The 16,440-nt window shown below is 35.9% G+C and overlaps 1 protein-coding gene and 1 pseudogene across 2 annotated transcripts; both read right to left on the minus strand.

The window, feature by feature from the left end:
* Positions 1 to 9,524: 9,524 nt before the first annotated feature.
* Positions 9,525 to 13,999, minus strand: LOC112721596 (inactive protein kinase SELMODRAFT_444075-like; annotated as a pseudogene).
* Positions 11,883 to 12,749, minus strand: LOC112723995 (protein CHROMATIN REMODELING 19-like). 2 transcript variants are annotated; one of them, XM_025775316.3, is made up of 3 exons: positions 12,630 to 12,749; positions 12,290 to 12,540; positions 11,883 to 12,201 (listed from the first exon to the last, which is right to left on the minus strand). In XM_025775316.3, the coding sequence occupies exons 1-3, from the start codon at positions 12,681 to 12,683 to the stop codon at positions 12,177 to 12,179; spliced, it is 330 nt and encodes a 109-aa protein (XP_025631101.2). In that variant the 5' UTR covers positions 12,684 to 12,749; the 3' UTR covers positions 11,883 to 12,176. The 2 variants fall into 2 exon arrangements, with proteins under 2 accessions (XP_025631101.2, XP_025631100.2); XM_025775315.3 differs by having other exon boundaries at positions 12,012 to 12,208.
* Positions 14,000 to 16,440: the final 2,441 nt, after the last annotated feature.

Below are 16,440 nucleotides of genomic sequence, written 5' to 3' on the forward strand. Positions count from 1 at the left end.
ATCCCAAAAACGAAGATAAACCTCCAATTTTTAAAAAAAACAAACACATCACGACACAATTAACATTTCACAGATAGGTAGACTACAAAAAATACCACTAATTTACATAAAATACAGCAACACCTTTTAAGGAACTAAAAGTTTTTAATACAATCCATCCAATTGTATTTACTTTTATGTCCCTCATTTGGTTGACTATCTTCTTTGTATCTTAAAGATCTAAGCATAACAACATATATTTAGATTAATTGTTTTAAAAAATGAGCATCAATGATTTCATCACTTTAGAATTCCATTTGTAATGGTCTATACGAAATAGAATGACATTCTCACCAAAATTGAGGTGGCTACGGTGGTTGGCGTGGCTGCAGTGCTGCGGGCAGCGGGGCTGGGTAAATGGGTGGGTATAGCTTGATTTGCCTTTTTCTTTCAATTTCAGAGAGGAATGGGGCTGAGGTGCATTGAATATCTGCAAAATGATAAAAAAAATATAACTGAACTTTTTTAATGCTTACAGAAATTATATATCCAGTCCTCTTATAAAAATATTTAATTACAAAGATGTCATATTTTAGTTAAGATATTAACTGAAACTAAAACTTAACATCCATAATAATTAGCATTAAATCATATCCAGATTCAACATGTATAGCATTTAGTTCAGTTAGTACAAGTAACTACATTTATCCCATAATACTTCACTAACCAATATTAAACTGTTATTTAGAATATCCAACAATTATGTGCATTTATTTCATCCAAGCCTATATAAATCAGACTTCAGTTCCCTACTTTGTTCTTTCCAAGTATAAACAATTCGATGGAGTCCTCAATAAATCTATGTTCTACACAATTCAAATAAGAGACAACGGATTATCAATTTAAGACGCATCCATGTCCCAGATTCCCCTCACCTTTTTTTTATTTTCACTTGATAATTTCTTTTCTCATTAAGAGCATAAGTAAATCTGCATTAAATACAATAAATCAGAGGAATGAAAGAGTCAAAATAATGTCATAGTCCATACTCCAAATAATATCCTCACTGCCTGAATATAGTATGCTGTCTAGTTGAAAATGTGTACTATAATATCGGTGCCCAAGATTCAGAAAAGAGTTCATATAGTTACAGTTTTCAGGATCTCATCCTCTAACATGCAAGATGATTATTAGGTATACATAACATCAGCTAGTAACAAGAAGAGTGTGGCATTCTTATGTCTAATACATTTCAAACTCTTACCGAATCTTACCCTTTGCAATTCTGGAAAAGTTTACTCTATATCAAGTAACGAATTCATATATACTGGATTAAACTGCAAAAATTAAAGGAAAAAAAAAACCACGTGCAAAAGCACCATTCCTAGAGGATGTAATCTATACATTCTAACATAATAAATGCATCCATGACCAATTACACGACTTAATCTCGTGACCTTAAGGTCATACAAAGATAACTCAACCATTGCTCTAAGACATCTCTTTTATCAAAATGCAAATAGTTGAAGATAAATTTCAAACCAGTATAATAGCACCTTTTCTGTTTGTTGTACAGTATTGTAAGACCTCGTGTAATGCCAATGGTTTGATATCTAACACTACCCTTCCAACCAGGTTACAAGAGTAGGATCAACAGCTGCAAGAAATGCTGTGGGGTCATGAAGGTAAACCCCTGCATAGAAAAAAACACATATATTAGAAAAAAATAAAAAAAAAACAGGTTAAAGTCAGTATAAAATGCAGAGGCAGCAGCTGAAAAACCAAGGATTTTCCCGTTTCAGAAACAGTAACGTCTACCCAAAACATGTTATAGTTGTGAGCTCAAGTAAAAGATAACTATAACAACAAGAAAAGATTATAATTACTATAAGTGGATTATATTAATTTCACAGATTTGAAGTATAATTCCATCTACTTGCGCAGGGACCCAATTCAACAAAGCAACCGTTGCTTACCAACTTTTCGTTTTTTCTATACAGCAACTCGCTGACAAATGCTTTCCATAATCCCACATAATCATCTTTTAATATTTGGTACACAACGCTTACTCTTTCTGTCACTAATTAATTGCAAGAATATAAAATAAAAAAACAAAAGAGAACACCAACAACAACACGACATCAGCAACTATAACATGAAAAGTTCGGAAAAATAACACAACAACATCGAAGGTGTGTCTGATCAAAATTAAATATACTCTTATGCCAATTACCTACTTCAATTCCAATTAACTCAGTTCAGAACAAAATTAAAGGACATCAGGCAAACAATGAACAGCACAAAACTCAGGCTAGAATAAACCAATATAAATACTAAAAAATGATTCCAAGTCACAGCAAACAGAATTCAAATTCCAGCTAACGAAGATCATGAACATAATTAAGTAGTTAACCACAATACATGATTCCTATTCCCCAGTCACAGAAAAATAAGACATGCAAAGCTAAAAATCATGAACAACTTAGGTTAAGGATCTTAATGATAAAAAGTCTATTATTGAATAATGTGTATTTGTTGATTCAAAATTGGTGTCTTAGGCATCAACAAGTTAACGACTGTGACTAGGACAAGTATAAAAGGATACTATAGGAGTATAGTAGATATAGTAGAAAAATTGATCTGATTACAAACTATGATGAGTTAAATAACTCTTTAATAGAAGTTCCAATGATATACTGTGATAACTTCAGTGCAGTATTATTAGATGTCAATCCTATTTTACATAATAAGTCCAAATATTTTAAGATATACTTGTATTTTTTTAGAAATCATGTAAATGACAAAGAAATCGGAATATACCAAATCTCAAAAACTGTGCAAGTGGATGATATTTTCACAAAGGTTATACACTCATAAAACTTCCTACACTTCAGAGACAAACTTAGCATTAGTGATCAAGGTCTAATTTAGCACAGCAACAGCAGTTTTCTAGAAAGCATAATTTAGAGAATATGAAGATCAAAGAAAAAAGAAACAACTTAAAAAATAGGAAAATTAGAGATAATGATAGGAGTTACGGTATGTATATATCTTAGTAAGGACTTTCTTAATTATAGTTAGTAATGGGTCAGCACAAATTAATTATAATTAGCTTAGTTATAGCTAGATGTTAGTAAGAAGGAGTAGATGCTAACAACTTTTGTTAGTTAGTTTATAATAGTAATTTCCTTTCTCATTGTAATTCACTTGGCTTTCACCTCATGTCATAACAGAATCATCTCATTTTGATTGATTCAATGTATCTCTCAATCAATTCCTCTTCTTCCTTCTCTACCCTCTAGGGTTGGGGTTTTTTATTTCAAACAAAATGATTCTACGTCACAGCAAACAAAATTCAAAATACAGCTAACAAAAATTATGAGCAATATTAAGTAATTAACCAAAACAAATTATTCCTATTTCCTAGTCACAGAAGATAAGATATTCAGAACCAAAAATCAAGCACAACTTTAAAATTTCAGAATTAGTAACCACAAGCATCAACAGCGCAAGACTCAGGCTAGAATACACACATAAATGAATAATATACAAATACAAGTTTCTTCAAATCCTCTACCAACTCTTTAGGGTTCAGTTCTAGTAAAATACAACACAAAATATCTGTCTAACCTTAATACTTATAAAAGTAAGCATACTACAGAACAAGAGCAGTTGGATAAGAGGGCCACCATCAACACCGAAACAATCACAAGCATACAGAACATGTGAATATTATTATACCAACCATAATAATAAAATAGCTCTTCTAATGCATCTCCAAAAATAGCCCAAATCAAGAAAACTACATAATCTGATCCACCTGGTTCAGAAAGCTTACATACATTAGAAAAATTAAGAATCAACTAAGAGAAAAATAAAAAGAAAGCATGGCTGATTCGATTCAATTGACTGAGATGAAGAATCAAACAGGGCTGACAAGCTGAGAGTTTAAATGTTAAACCTCAGTATTCAAGTAACATGACTCCATTATTGTTATTATTACATCCTTCTAATGTCACAAATTCCATACATATTATGGTCCGTTGACACTAGTGTATTCACAACTTGGCCTCATCATTCTGATTCATACATTAAGTAAAAGAAAAAGTCCCAATAAGCTTTCATTACAATTTTTTACAAAGAGTTGGGGCTTTGGTTTGGAATTCATGCCGTTGATAATTACGAGAGGCATGAGGCCGTGAATCAGTAACATAGGCAGTGCAAATTTTAACAAAATTCACCACAATGAGTAACAACAAGCAAAATCATTGAAGGAACACTCAGTAATATAGGCAGTTCAAATTTTAACAAACCTCATCAAGACGATTAACAACAACAAAAAGAACTGAAAGAACAGTGAATCAGTAACATGGGCAGTGCAAATGTAAATTTTAAAAGTTATCAACTTAAAATTTATCATCAAATACAATCAGTGAGCAAAGCCAAGTATTCAAGCACTGATTGAGCATTCTGTTCTGATTCTGTGACTGAGAGGCAGTAAATTCAGCAACAAGTGCAAGTTACAGCAACAAATTTAAAAAATCCTAGTAAAGTACCGATTTACAGCAAAAAGGTGAATTTATTGATTACCAATTCAACAACATGCGGGAACACAGGGAGAAACATATGCAAATTAACCATGCCCAGCCAGCTGTTTTATGCCTTTTTAATCAGAATAAACAACCAAAGCTAGTGCATGGATGATATGCACATAAAATCAGATGAAAAAACCTGTTTACAGAGGTCTTCAAGGAACTCAGACTATGTACTGGGTTTGATGTCACTGTCATTAAGAATGAATGAATGCTTGATGAGCTCAATTATCATTTCGCATAGGTTCTCACTCACTAACAATGTACCTCCTAATTGCCCATAAAACCCTTATCATAGTCATATCATATTTCCTTAAAAAATCAAAACGCATACATAAAATATTTATTAGTGTTTAACCAATGCAACCCGTTAAGTCCTAACAAAATTAGAATTTAAATCAAAGGGATGCACTAATCATGGACTTCAACACCACATCTAACTTTCATAGTAAACAATCTCAAATACAATGATCACCAATATCCAGCAAATAAACAATAAATATACTGCAACAAGTTAGCAAATAAACAAGAACAAGACCTAAATAGAAAATCCAACAAATGAAGTCGCAGCAACCGAACAATTTGACAAATTAGGATGACAACAGCCCAACAATTTAGCAAATCAACTTAAGAAATTCAATAACAGAAAATCACAACAAAAAAAAAGGTAACACAAGAACACAAGAATGATTAGCAAATTAAGAAGTTCACAATAACAGTTTAAACATGTACCAGATGAACACTAATGCAAGTGCAATCATCATGCTAACATGTTTTCTGCAAAGATGCTATTTGTACAGCTAAAATTTCCTCATTACTATGATCCAATTATTCTAATTTCACATGCAATCAACTTAATAAGTTTCTAAAAGCTAGCAAGTATAAAACCAACCAGAAATATGGTTAAAGCAATTCATCAAACATGTTGAGTGCGGTAAAATTAAAACGAAATAAGAGAATTCAAAGCTTGATTTCATCGTGATAGAGAAGAGAACATAACTTTTGTAACTTTAATTTAGTCTACCAAAACATCCAAACCAATATCAAATAAAATAAGTACTTATTGTAATATAAATCATAGGTTGCAGAGTTCGAAGAAGAGTGTTGGTGTTGTGCGAGTGTATTGTCTGGTGGCGGGTTTAGGGAACTCACGGCGGGGACGAAGGAGAGCAGTTTGAAGGCTGTGTGGAGCGCGCGGGTTGGTCGCAGAGTTTGAAGCAGAGCAACGTGGCTTCCAGACGCACGCGAACTCGAACGGTGAAGGGCGATTGAACGCGAACGGTGAACGCCGAGCGAACGCGTACGGCGAAGAATGCGATCGAAAATGTGAACATGAACGGCAAACAAACGGCGACGGAAGGACGGCTGAGCAGACAAATACGACAGATGCCGAGGTCGAGGAAGCAACCGCGATCGGTGACAGCAAACAGGGGTTGAAGATTTGGAGCACGAGGGACGCTAGATGACGGAACGCGAACTGTGAGTGCGACGGACGGCGGCAGTATGACACTCCTTGTGGCGGTGGTGTAGGCTTACAGTGCTAGGGTTTTGTGGTTGGGTTTGGGTGATTTCTCTGACTGAAAGAAAGAAACGGAGAAAGGGAGAAAGAAACGAATGAGCGTCCCTTTTTTTGTGTAAACCGGCCTGGTTCCGGTTCGATCTGACCAGTCGGCTTTTGTGCGGTTCAACGATTTTTTTTAACCGGACTTGCAATAGATCCGGTGGAACCTGGCGGGTTTCGATGAAAACTGGTGACCCGGCCGGGTGATGTGACCCGGTCCGGGTTGTGAATTTTTTTTTATTCCTAAGCAAAACGGCGTCGTTCTAATGAATAATTCCCCCTCCCCAAACTGAAATGAAACCCTAATGGCTATCCCCCTTCCCCCATTGCCTCATGCCCTCACCTCACATCTCCTGATCTCCCTAATGGCGTCTGAGAAGAGTTCTCACTTCTCTGACTCTCTGAGACTTTGAGAATTTAAGTTCATCAACCTCGTCATCACTCTCAGTCTCGCGTCGTCCTCGTCGTCACCCCCCTGCCAACCTCGTCGTCATCACTCTCAGTCTCGCGTGGTCCTCGTCGGCTCTGTTCATCAAGTCGCGGCCTCACCTCTTGTCGTCACTCTCAGTCTCAGGTGGTCCTCATCAGCGCTGTTCATCAACTAGCTCAGAAAGGTCAGAACGCTTCTGCAGCCTCACCTCTCCGTCACTCACAGTCTCTGCCTCAGTTCATCACTTCCTCTGCTCCCTCAGGTCAGTGCCTCTGCTATTGACCTATTGTTACGAAATCTGTTGATAAATTTGATTTTTTAGAGTAGTTATTGAATTGTATTGTTGCTGGATTCTGGTGGGTAATTTGGTATCTGTTGAATTGAATTATATTGTTGCTGGTTGCTGGTTGGTAATTTGGTCTCTGCTTCGGATCCTTGGCATTTGTCAGAAAATTTTTTCATTTTGCTCTCTAGTCCCTTGATTCTTGTCTTGAATCTGCCTTTTCGATCTTTCTCAGTTGAGAGGCACTTCAATTCTGTTGAATTGTTCTTGAATTGTATTTTCCCTGTTTGTTGCTGGTTGCTGCTGTTGCTAGTTGCTGTGTTGGTTATTTGGTATATAGTTTTTTAGTTGTTGGTTGTTTAGAGTTGCTGTTAGGTGAATCAGAAAACTTTGGTGTTGTTGTTTACTGCTGGTTTGTTTAGACTTTAGACTTTGGAGTTGCTGTTAGTTGAATCAGAGAACTTTGGTGAAATGGTGGTGGTTGTTGTGTTGCTTAAAAACTGATTTAAGCAAATCCTGTTGCTGAAAATATTTTTGGTTTTTTTGCTAGAATTTTAAAAATGGCTTCATCTCAAACACCATCAGAAACGCCACCATTGTCAAAAATACACAAATGTAGATCAATTAAATTTGGAAGATGACCAAGATAATGATGGACCAAGTAACAATGCTATGGAAGATATGGATACAAATCAAAATGAGGGAAATGTTGATCAAGCTCCTAATTTGCCCTATGAAGATGTTGATGCCGACTTTGAGCTCACCCCTTGGACTTGATTTAATGAATGTGTTATCTTTAACTTGCTCTAGTTGATTTAAATTGAGAACATATTTTGTACTAAAAACTAGTTTATTAACTCTTCATTTAGATTATTAGTTATGTTTAAGACTTGATATTTGATTATTAATGTTTGTAAGACTCGCATTTTAAGTTTTAAGACATTATTTCAATTTTATTAATATAATTTTATATTTTTTTAGTTATGACCTGATTAACCGGGTGAATTAGTGACCCACCGGTTGAACCAGTAATCCGGTGACCCAGTCATATAACCGGGTTGATTACCGGTTCGGTTCTGATAACTATGGGTGTGGGTGATTTCTCTAACCGAAAGAAAGAAACGGAGAAAGGGAGAAAGAAACGAATGAGCGTCCGTTTTTTGTGTAAACCAGCCTGGTTCCGGTTTGATCCGACCGGTCGGCTTTTGTGCGGTTCAACGATTTTTTACCGGTTTTTAATTACCAGTTTTATATGCCTGCTCGGTCTGTTAGTGTTATTAGTTTGCAGTTAAACCGATCCGATCGACCGGTCCGTTCCAGTTTCGAGGTATATTGTTGAGAACAAAAACCGCTATCAATTAAGCATCAACACATTTCGCGTTCAATAGTGAGGTTGCAATTTTTCATCTTTTTATTGCAATATTTTTTGTGTAGGAGCAGCATGAAAGAGGTCCTCATGGAGGACCATGCTCTACTCTCTTCATTGCAAATCTTGGTCCAAACTGCACTGAAGATGAACTGAGACAAACTGTCTCAGTGTGAGTTATTGTGTCTATAGTAAAGTTGTTCATATTGGAGCAGTGCTGGACCTACTGGTTCTTGTTATATCTTGATCTTGCAATGTTCATCTTTCACTTGATTTTGAGTTTTTACTATCGACCTTTAATGTCTTAAATCCATTTTCCAGGTATGCTGGATTCAACATGGTCAAAATCCGTTCTAGAGGAGGAATGCCGGTTACATTTGCTGATTTTGATGTGAGTCATAGTTCTTGTTCAATCCCCTGTTGGTCAGTGTAGTAAATTTTGCTTGCTTACCCCTTATCAATTTACTAACCTTTATTCTTTTACAGGAAGTTGAACAAGCTACTAAGGTCATGGAGCAGCTTCAGGGCAGCATGCTGTCGTCGTCAGATCGGGGTGGCATGCACATAGAGTAACTTCTAACCTAATGGTTTCTATTAATTTTAGATACTCTAGCTAGGATTGATGTCTTATGTCCCTAAATATTTTCTTGTAGATACGCAAGGTCTAAAATGAGGAAGCATTAGAAGAAAGGGAAGCAAGCCAACCAATGAATTTATGTTGTCTGAACCCTCTCAGGATTGTCATCATCAGCCAACCAATGAATTTTGCTTCACATGATTCCTAGAAGTCAAGAATTCAAAAAATCATAGGACATTGTCAACATCAGCCAACCAAGATTTTTTGGTTTTATCAATTGCTTCAAAATTTTAAGATTTTTAAAATGGATAAACTCTATCAGTCTCATTAACTGCTACTATATATTCAGCATTTTTTGCTTTTGTTTTGTCATGTCTATACTTACCTCTTTTTTAATTATGAGATATTGAGATTAGTGCTATATTTTATAAAATATGAAGATATTGTATCATGAGTCATGAGACTTGCATATATTAGAGTTTAGTGTACATTTTCATAAATAAAATGTTTCTGATATCATTCAAACTCAAAAAGGTGAAGTGTCATTATTAATTACCCTGTGATTTTAGTACCCTTCATAGATGCAAAAGGCTAACTCTGATTTGTCTATATCGCTGTCCAAGTTGGTTCAGAACTTCAGATGACAACCATCAAACCATGTTTGTTTGCTTCTCAACGCATGCATGTGCATGGACACGCGCATAGAAAGTGAAAAGGGATAGTTAAACCAACAATCTTTGAACTTAGAAGAAGCTACTCCATTTCATTTCATTTCAAGACCCCACAAACTCTCTCAAGTCAAAGAGGCCCTTTTAGGCACAATAGTGTGTACATGATTTTCCCTGAAGAATTTCAAAAACTTCTATATTTTTTTACCTATCCTACTTTCACCCTGCTATTATACACATGCAAAATTAGATCACTGCAGAAAGATAGATAGAAAGATGCAAAATTACAAAATAGGAGGGAAAATAAACATATTTAGCATAACAAGAAAAAAGCAATTCTCAATTTTGATCAAGTATCAACCCCTTTCTAAATGTCATCTTCACATGAAGTCCTTCTTGCTTTGTTGTCCCTGTCCCAATATGCAGGCCTCTATTTGTCAAGAGATAGCTTCCCACCGAATGATTCAAGTGACACCTCTAACAGAGGACCCCTGTAATGGTGCTGCCTCTGCAGCGGCACCGACCAGAGTCGGCCACTCCGGTTTCCCACATCATAACTTGGAGTTGAAATGTAACTTGCGTCCATGACCATGTCGCCGTCCAGTATACGAAGAACCTTGAATAAACAAGCAGAAATAATTTTAAAAACAGTTAGGCAGGGAACATGGTCAAATTCAAAAAACATGATCTAAACATGCAGCATTAGCTTTTCCTATTGATTTTAACTTAAAACAGAGTTTGATCAAATTATAATATATATGTGATTGAGAATTCTTCAAAGCAATTTTTTCCAACAAAAAATAAGTTCAAGAACTTGTTTACCTGTGACATGCGTGGTCTGGAATGAGGATCTCGCCGTATGCATAATGATGCAGCATGCAACATGCAATATACCTCATTTTCTAAGTATTGGTTCCCCAGCCTTGGATCAATCAGTTCCTCAATGGCATATTCTTCCAACAGAGATCGTGTCTGTTAAATATCAAGACATTTACTCAAATTTCGACAAGACTTGGCATGAACAACCAGAAACATAAAAGGGGATTAATATAGGATTTCTGATTGTTAATTATAGACATAGCCATACTTTAACTCTTAGGCAATGTTTGGTTGGGGATAAAATAAAGGGTGAAATTTTTCACAGAATGGTTCGAGTAAAAATTGCAAATATAACTTACCCACTCAGTGAGACACTGCTGTCCCTTAGGCCGCGTGAGATCCACAGCTTTTCTCCCTGTAACAAGCTCCACCAATACCACCCCAAATGAATAAACATCAGCTTTCTCAGTTATTTGGCCGCTTTGAGCATATTCAGGAGCCAAATACCTACACAATAACAACATATCTTAATTGTGAGTTCATATTTCTCAGACAAGTTTTGATTATGAAAACCATTCAGGACAAACACAAATACATACCCGAATGTTCCAATTACTCGGGTTTCCACACCCGTGTCTCCATCAGGTTGCCACCTCGCCAATCCAAAATCACCAACCTTGAAATCACAATATAATGCTGTTAGAAAAATTAGGCATGTATGTAATCCAACTCAAATTCAGCATACACCAGAGTTTAGAATGTAATCTATACAAGACTCAGAAAATTCTGTCTTTTACATCCAATGGTAAGTAAATTTAAAAATGTAGATGGGTGGATATTCAAAAGTGAGGTAAAGGTGCCTTTTATAGTGTAAACTACAAACCTACAAGAATGCATTGTACAATAGGCAAGCACTACCATTCCAGTGGTTCAAAATCATGAGTTATGAGAATGTTGTTAGGCCGCATGTCACGGTGGATAATGCATCCCACTCTACACTCTTCATGAAGATATCGTAATTGGAGATAAGTTTCCGCTATACGAATTGGGATTCTTTTTTATAAAAAAGAGAATTAAAATAAAATTCATTAAGACATAAAGACAAGAAGAAGGATAATACAAAATGTGGGGATAAGTGATCCCTTATGCAAAAGCAAAACAAAACAAAATTTATCTATGAAACACTAAACCAGAACTTCCAAACTTTCAAATCATAAGCTTTACACCAAATAGAAGCTAGGCATCTAATCGTGTCCCATAAAATTTGCTTGTTAGAAAATCTGTCATTGAAGGTGAGTGCAATTTGAGAAAGGAAAGAAAAGGGAAGGTTATAAATGGGGAAGGAATTTAAGGAAACAAGGGAAGAGGTTTTTAACATTGCCTTCATTTGAAAGCGCTTAAAAGAGAAATGAGCTTTACAATTTTACTCATCATAAAAGTAACTGAAAATAATTATAAATGATGTACATAATATTTCCATTTCAACAAGGATAAAACCATATCAAAATATTTTCTTAATCACCCTAAAACCTCTGATTTCGAGATGTTTGGAATATAACTAGGTTACAGAGGCTTTAAGAAGCAATGCCACTTATTTCCCCTTTCTAACGCAACCTCCAAGAAAAGGGAAGGTATATAATGCTCTTAATGTACCCAAAGGATTGTTTTGTTCAGTAACACGAAACAGTTAAATGGACAGAAAATCAAAAGACAAGACTTTGGCAATGACATTCAATTAAACAGAATGCGTACATGTAAATCGTTCTGAAGTGGTGTCCCAGTCAACATCAATCGTTGGTTTGCATTCCGTGCAACAGCCATCAAATTTTTCCACCTAAAGCTATTTCAATCCTTCAAAGCATGAGCTTCATCCATCAGCATGCAGCTCCACCTCCAGCGCTTCAATATTTTACGATCATCTTTCTGCTGTGGACTAGAGTGAATATAAATTATAAACATGTAGTTAACACCGGAATATTTTGTAGAAATGGCATCTCTGTGTAGACAAACGAACCTGTGCCGTTCAAAAAGTGAATAACACACAAGAAGAACATTAAATGGAGGAGGCAACCCTGCCTTCGAGAGGGAGTTCAACTCCTTGCAATATGCTGTTCGTCCAGCCCCATGGTATTGAAGAGTAGAAACTGACGGGCACCACTTCTTTAGTTCCCTTTCCCAGTTTTCCAAAACAAAAGCAGGACATACCATGAGATGTGGACCAGGATCATTATGCAAGTGATTCAACAAAGTTAAATATGTAATGGCCTGGTAGACAATAACAGATTTTACTCTAATAAGTCAATGATTAAAAATAAAAATGAAGGCATAATCAAACCAAATGGACAAGAACATACCTGAACAGTTTTGCCCAGGCCCATTTCATCTGCCAATATGGTTGTGCCATACATGAAAATCAATTGTTAAGAATGAGACTCATCACAATCAGCGAATAATCTCTAATGCACAAACTCATGGCATAATTACCATAAGAAACATAAAATCAAATGTTGTTAGGCCGCATGTCACGGTGGATAATGCATCCCACTCTACACTCTTCATGAAGATATCGTAACCCACGAGCAGCTCCAATGGCAATTTTTTGCCGTGCAGCCCATTCTAATGGTTCTCGCTGTCTCCCTGAAATAGTTTGAAATATTAGACTAATTTACAATCATATCAGGAAAATATATGCCTTGTTTCAATCACTGTATTCAAAATGAAAAACATCGTCAAAATTAATCCTACTTCACCACCTGCTTTTAGTTGGCATCAGATTAATAAAAATCAAAGTAGCAAACATAAGTCTGATAAGAACAGAAGTTCGGATGCAAGAGAGCAAGAGAAATCACCATATAAATGTGAATCCAATGATCCATTGCATATGTACTCGTAAACTAGTAGCCTTCTCTTATCCTCTATACAGAATCCAATCAGCATAACAACATTTCGGTGCTGAGCACAACTCAGGACTTCTACCTCTGAGCAAAACTCAAGGTCACCCTGAGAACTAGCCAATTTATGTTGCTTGACAGCAACGACTTGTCCATCTGGTAGAACCCCTCTGTGAACGGATCCAAATCCCCCCTCAGCCAGGAAGTTGGCCTCGGAGAATCCACCAGTGCCAAGTTCAAACTCGGCATAGCTGTACCATCTTCAAATCAGTCACTTACTTGCCATTATCTTACACAAGAAATTAAGTAAGTATTTCATGAATCAGTTTAACATGAAGCCAACCCTTGAAACTGTCTAACTAATACAAGGTTAGCATTGGCTGACGGCTCTGTGAGTTATGGTTAACAGATTGGCTTAGAGCATGAGAGAGATTTGCTCTCGGTATAGGTAAGAATTTCTCTGACTACGCTCACTATCTCAGATTTTAGAACTATATCAGATTGAAGAAACAAAAAATCATGAAAATTTTCAGAACAATATCAAATCAATAACAAAATTTCCAAACAATATCAAATCAATAACAAATAAATTCAGAACTGTATCATAATTCAGACAAATCAAATTCATGAAAAATAAGTTATCTAAAAAAAACCTCAGGAGGGCAGTTCCATAACTGTTTTGCTAGAAAAGGGGAGTTGAGGGAAGGGCGAAAACGAGTCGGCTGCTTGAGGGTGAGAACGACGGCGAGCGTACGACTTCTTCGACGGTGAGAACGAAGGTTGGGGACTGGGGGGGCACTAGTGAGTAAAGCCCGCCTTCTTGGTGTTATCATCATTCTGCATCTTCGTCGCCATTGAAGCTCAAGCTCTGAACTCTGAATGGGGATGATTGATTTTGATTCTGAGCAAGCCGTGAGACAACTACTATCATTTGAGCCGCAAACACAATATCACCAAAACAAAAGAAGTAGTCTGGGTGCTCTACAAGTTCCCAGACGCTCTCAGTTTTTTCCGTTTTTTCTCCAGCAAAATTATCTTCATTGGAATTGAAAATAGCTTTCCATTGTAGAGAGTTGAGTTGATTTCTTCATTCAATTTTAGAGAGAAATGGGATCGGGGTGAATTGAGTTTTTGCACAATAATAATAATATAATTTTACTTATTCATGTTTATAGAAATTATATATTTATCCCTCTTATAAAAATATTTAATTACAAAATTATCCTACTTTAGTTAACATATTAACTCTTATTGAGTTAAATTAACTCAAACTAAAATTAAGTATCCAATTAAAACATGCCATATCATGAGGGGTAATTTACATGTTAAAATTGAGAGGGTTGGGTAGAACTCACCTATTTATTAAGAGTTGTTTGCTTGCTTGCTTGTGTTTAAATGAGAATGGATCGTTCCAAATTAAAGGTGACAGCATCAAGTGATTGTTTGGAACTTTTCTTGTATATAATAAATGACACAAAAGCAAGAAAACTTTTTACTTGGATGCAAAGCAATGCATCCATCATAAGTCTTGTGAAGTAGCCTTGTTATTGCACAATGCATGCAACATAGAGAAATGCTGATGGACATTTTGTCACAAAAATTATTTATTATTGTCTCAAATTTTATTCATTTTCTTCACCATTTGTTAATAGAATGAGAACCACACTTAATCACATTAATCTTGACATGTTTTCTTTTTTCTGAGCTTTTGTTTCAATCTCCAAAATGCCTGAGATATTAGACATATGTGTTAGGATAATGGTACAACTGAAAATTGGGTGTATGATGCCTTGAACTTATGAATGTGATTCCTTCAAGCTTCAGCAAACTAAAAAATAATGTAATTTACATATGATCTATGACATTCTCTCTGAATATAAAACAGAAAAAAATACATCAGAAGAAATCAAGATACAAGTATGTTTCTATCTGGTCTAGCTAGGGCTATATGAAACAGTTTCTTCACTAAGTAAAAGTGCCCACAAAACAGCCTCACACAAACCACTATAATGGATAAACAAATGTCCACCATCTGAAACTTCATGGTAATTTATCCATGGCATATTTCTTGAAACAAATCTCTGAATTTGAGAGGGCACAACCTTGTCTTCATATCCCTGCCAAATGTGAACTTCACTTGTGTTGTGAGAGAATGAATTGCTCAGTTTCAATGGATCAAACTCCCAGTTGCAATAGTCTTGGAGAATATTTTGCAAGCCAAAGTGTCCATTGGATCAGTCTCTTCCTGTAGTCTATATCCATCTCTATCATATTGCACAAAATATATACTCAATGCATCTATTAGTTCCTGCACATTCAATGTCACATCAATATTATATATATTATCATCAACATACATTTTGAATCTATTCCACTCACTGTTGATAGCTCACCGGTATTCAATAATCAATTAGATCTAAATACAACTAACAATTTTCACATTACCGTAACGGAGTCAATAAAAGATTGATCTTTTGTACCGATTTTCACAATTGGATACTGGAATGACGAACTCAAGAAGTTGCAACAAGTAATTTAAAGTTATAGAGATAAGATTGGAAAATCTCAACTTTAATTCAGTTCCTGTTCCTTCCAACTCAACAATTATAACCCCAATAGTGAGATTCCCAGAAATAGTGAACCTCACTTACCACATAAGAATCTCCATTTTTCAAACATCAATAAAAATATATCAAAAATGAAACTTTATTTAAAAAAAATTTGAAAAAGGAGATAAGTACCTGTTTGCATTCCCTGGACCTAGCAGCTGCAGAGGAGGATGAGCCTTCAACGGCGGGCACCTACAGAAACTGATGAGGAACAGGATGATGATTATAAAGAGAAACAACAGCGATGAAGTTGTCATCAGTGACGACAGCGTTTTTTGAGAGGATAGCCTCAAGAGTCATTTCCTCGAAAGAGTGCTGATTATGGTGAGGTGGGTCTCTGCGAGAATGGGTTAGGATTATGTCTTTCCAAACACCATCAACAATTTTGGGCGGAGGAGGAGGGGATGAAGAAGGATTTGAGGGATGAGAGGTGGTTGTTGTTGTGGTGAGGCACTGCATCTGAAACGAATTCAAAAGAATTTGGATGAAATCGAAAAATTGGTGAGAAAGAGGGTAGGGGAAGAAGTGGAGGGCCAGCGCGAAGAGGAAGAAGGCAACAGGCAGCTAGGTTTAGTTCTCAAGTTTTATATGGGACAATTTTAAAATATAAAAAATTTGTATCTTTTATTATAATTTTTAATAAATTATAAATAAATTAAATCTAA

Source organism: Arachis hypogaea, chromosome 11, assembly GCF_003086295.3.
Source record: "Arachis hypogaea cultivar Tifrunner chromosome 11, arahy.Tifrunner.gnm2.J5K5, whole genome shotgun sequence".
Taxonomy (NCBI): Eukaryota; Viridiplantae; Streptophyta; class Magnoliopsida; order Fabales; family Fabaceae; genus Arachis; species Arachis hypogaea.

Excerpts from the sequence above, each read along its gene's own strand:
- LOC112723995 (XM_025775315.3), bottom strand. The coding sequence starts at position 12,683 with ATGTATGGCACAACCATATTGGCAGATGAAATGGGCCTGGGCAAAACT. Across the intron at positions 12,541-12,629 it reads GCCTGGGCAAAACTGTTCAG|GCCATTACATATTTAACTTT; the intron begins GTATGTTCTTGT and ends ATTGTCTACCAG. Across the intron at positions 12,209-12,289 it reads TCACTTTTTGAACGGCACAG|TCCACAGCAGAAAGATGATC; the intron begins GTTCGTTTGTCT and ends TATTCACTCTAG.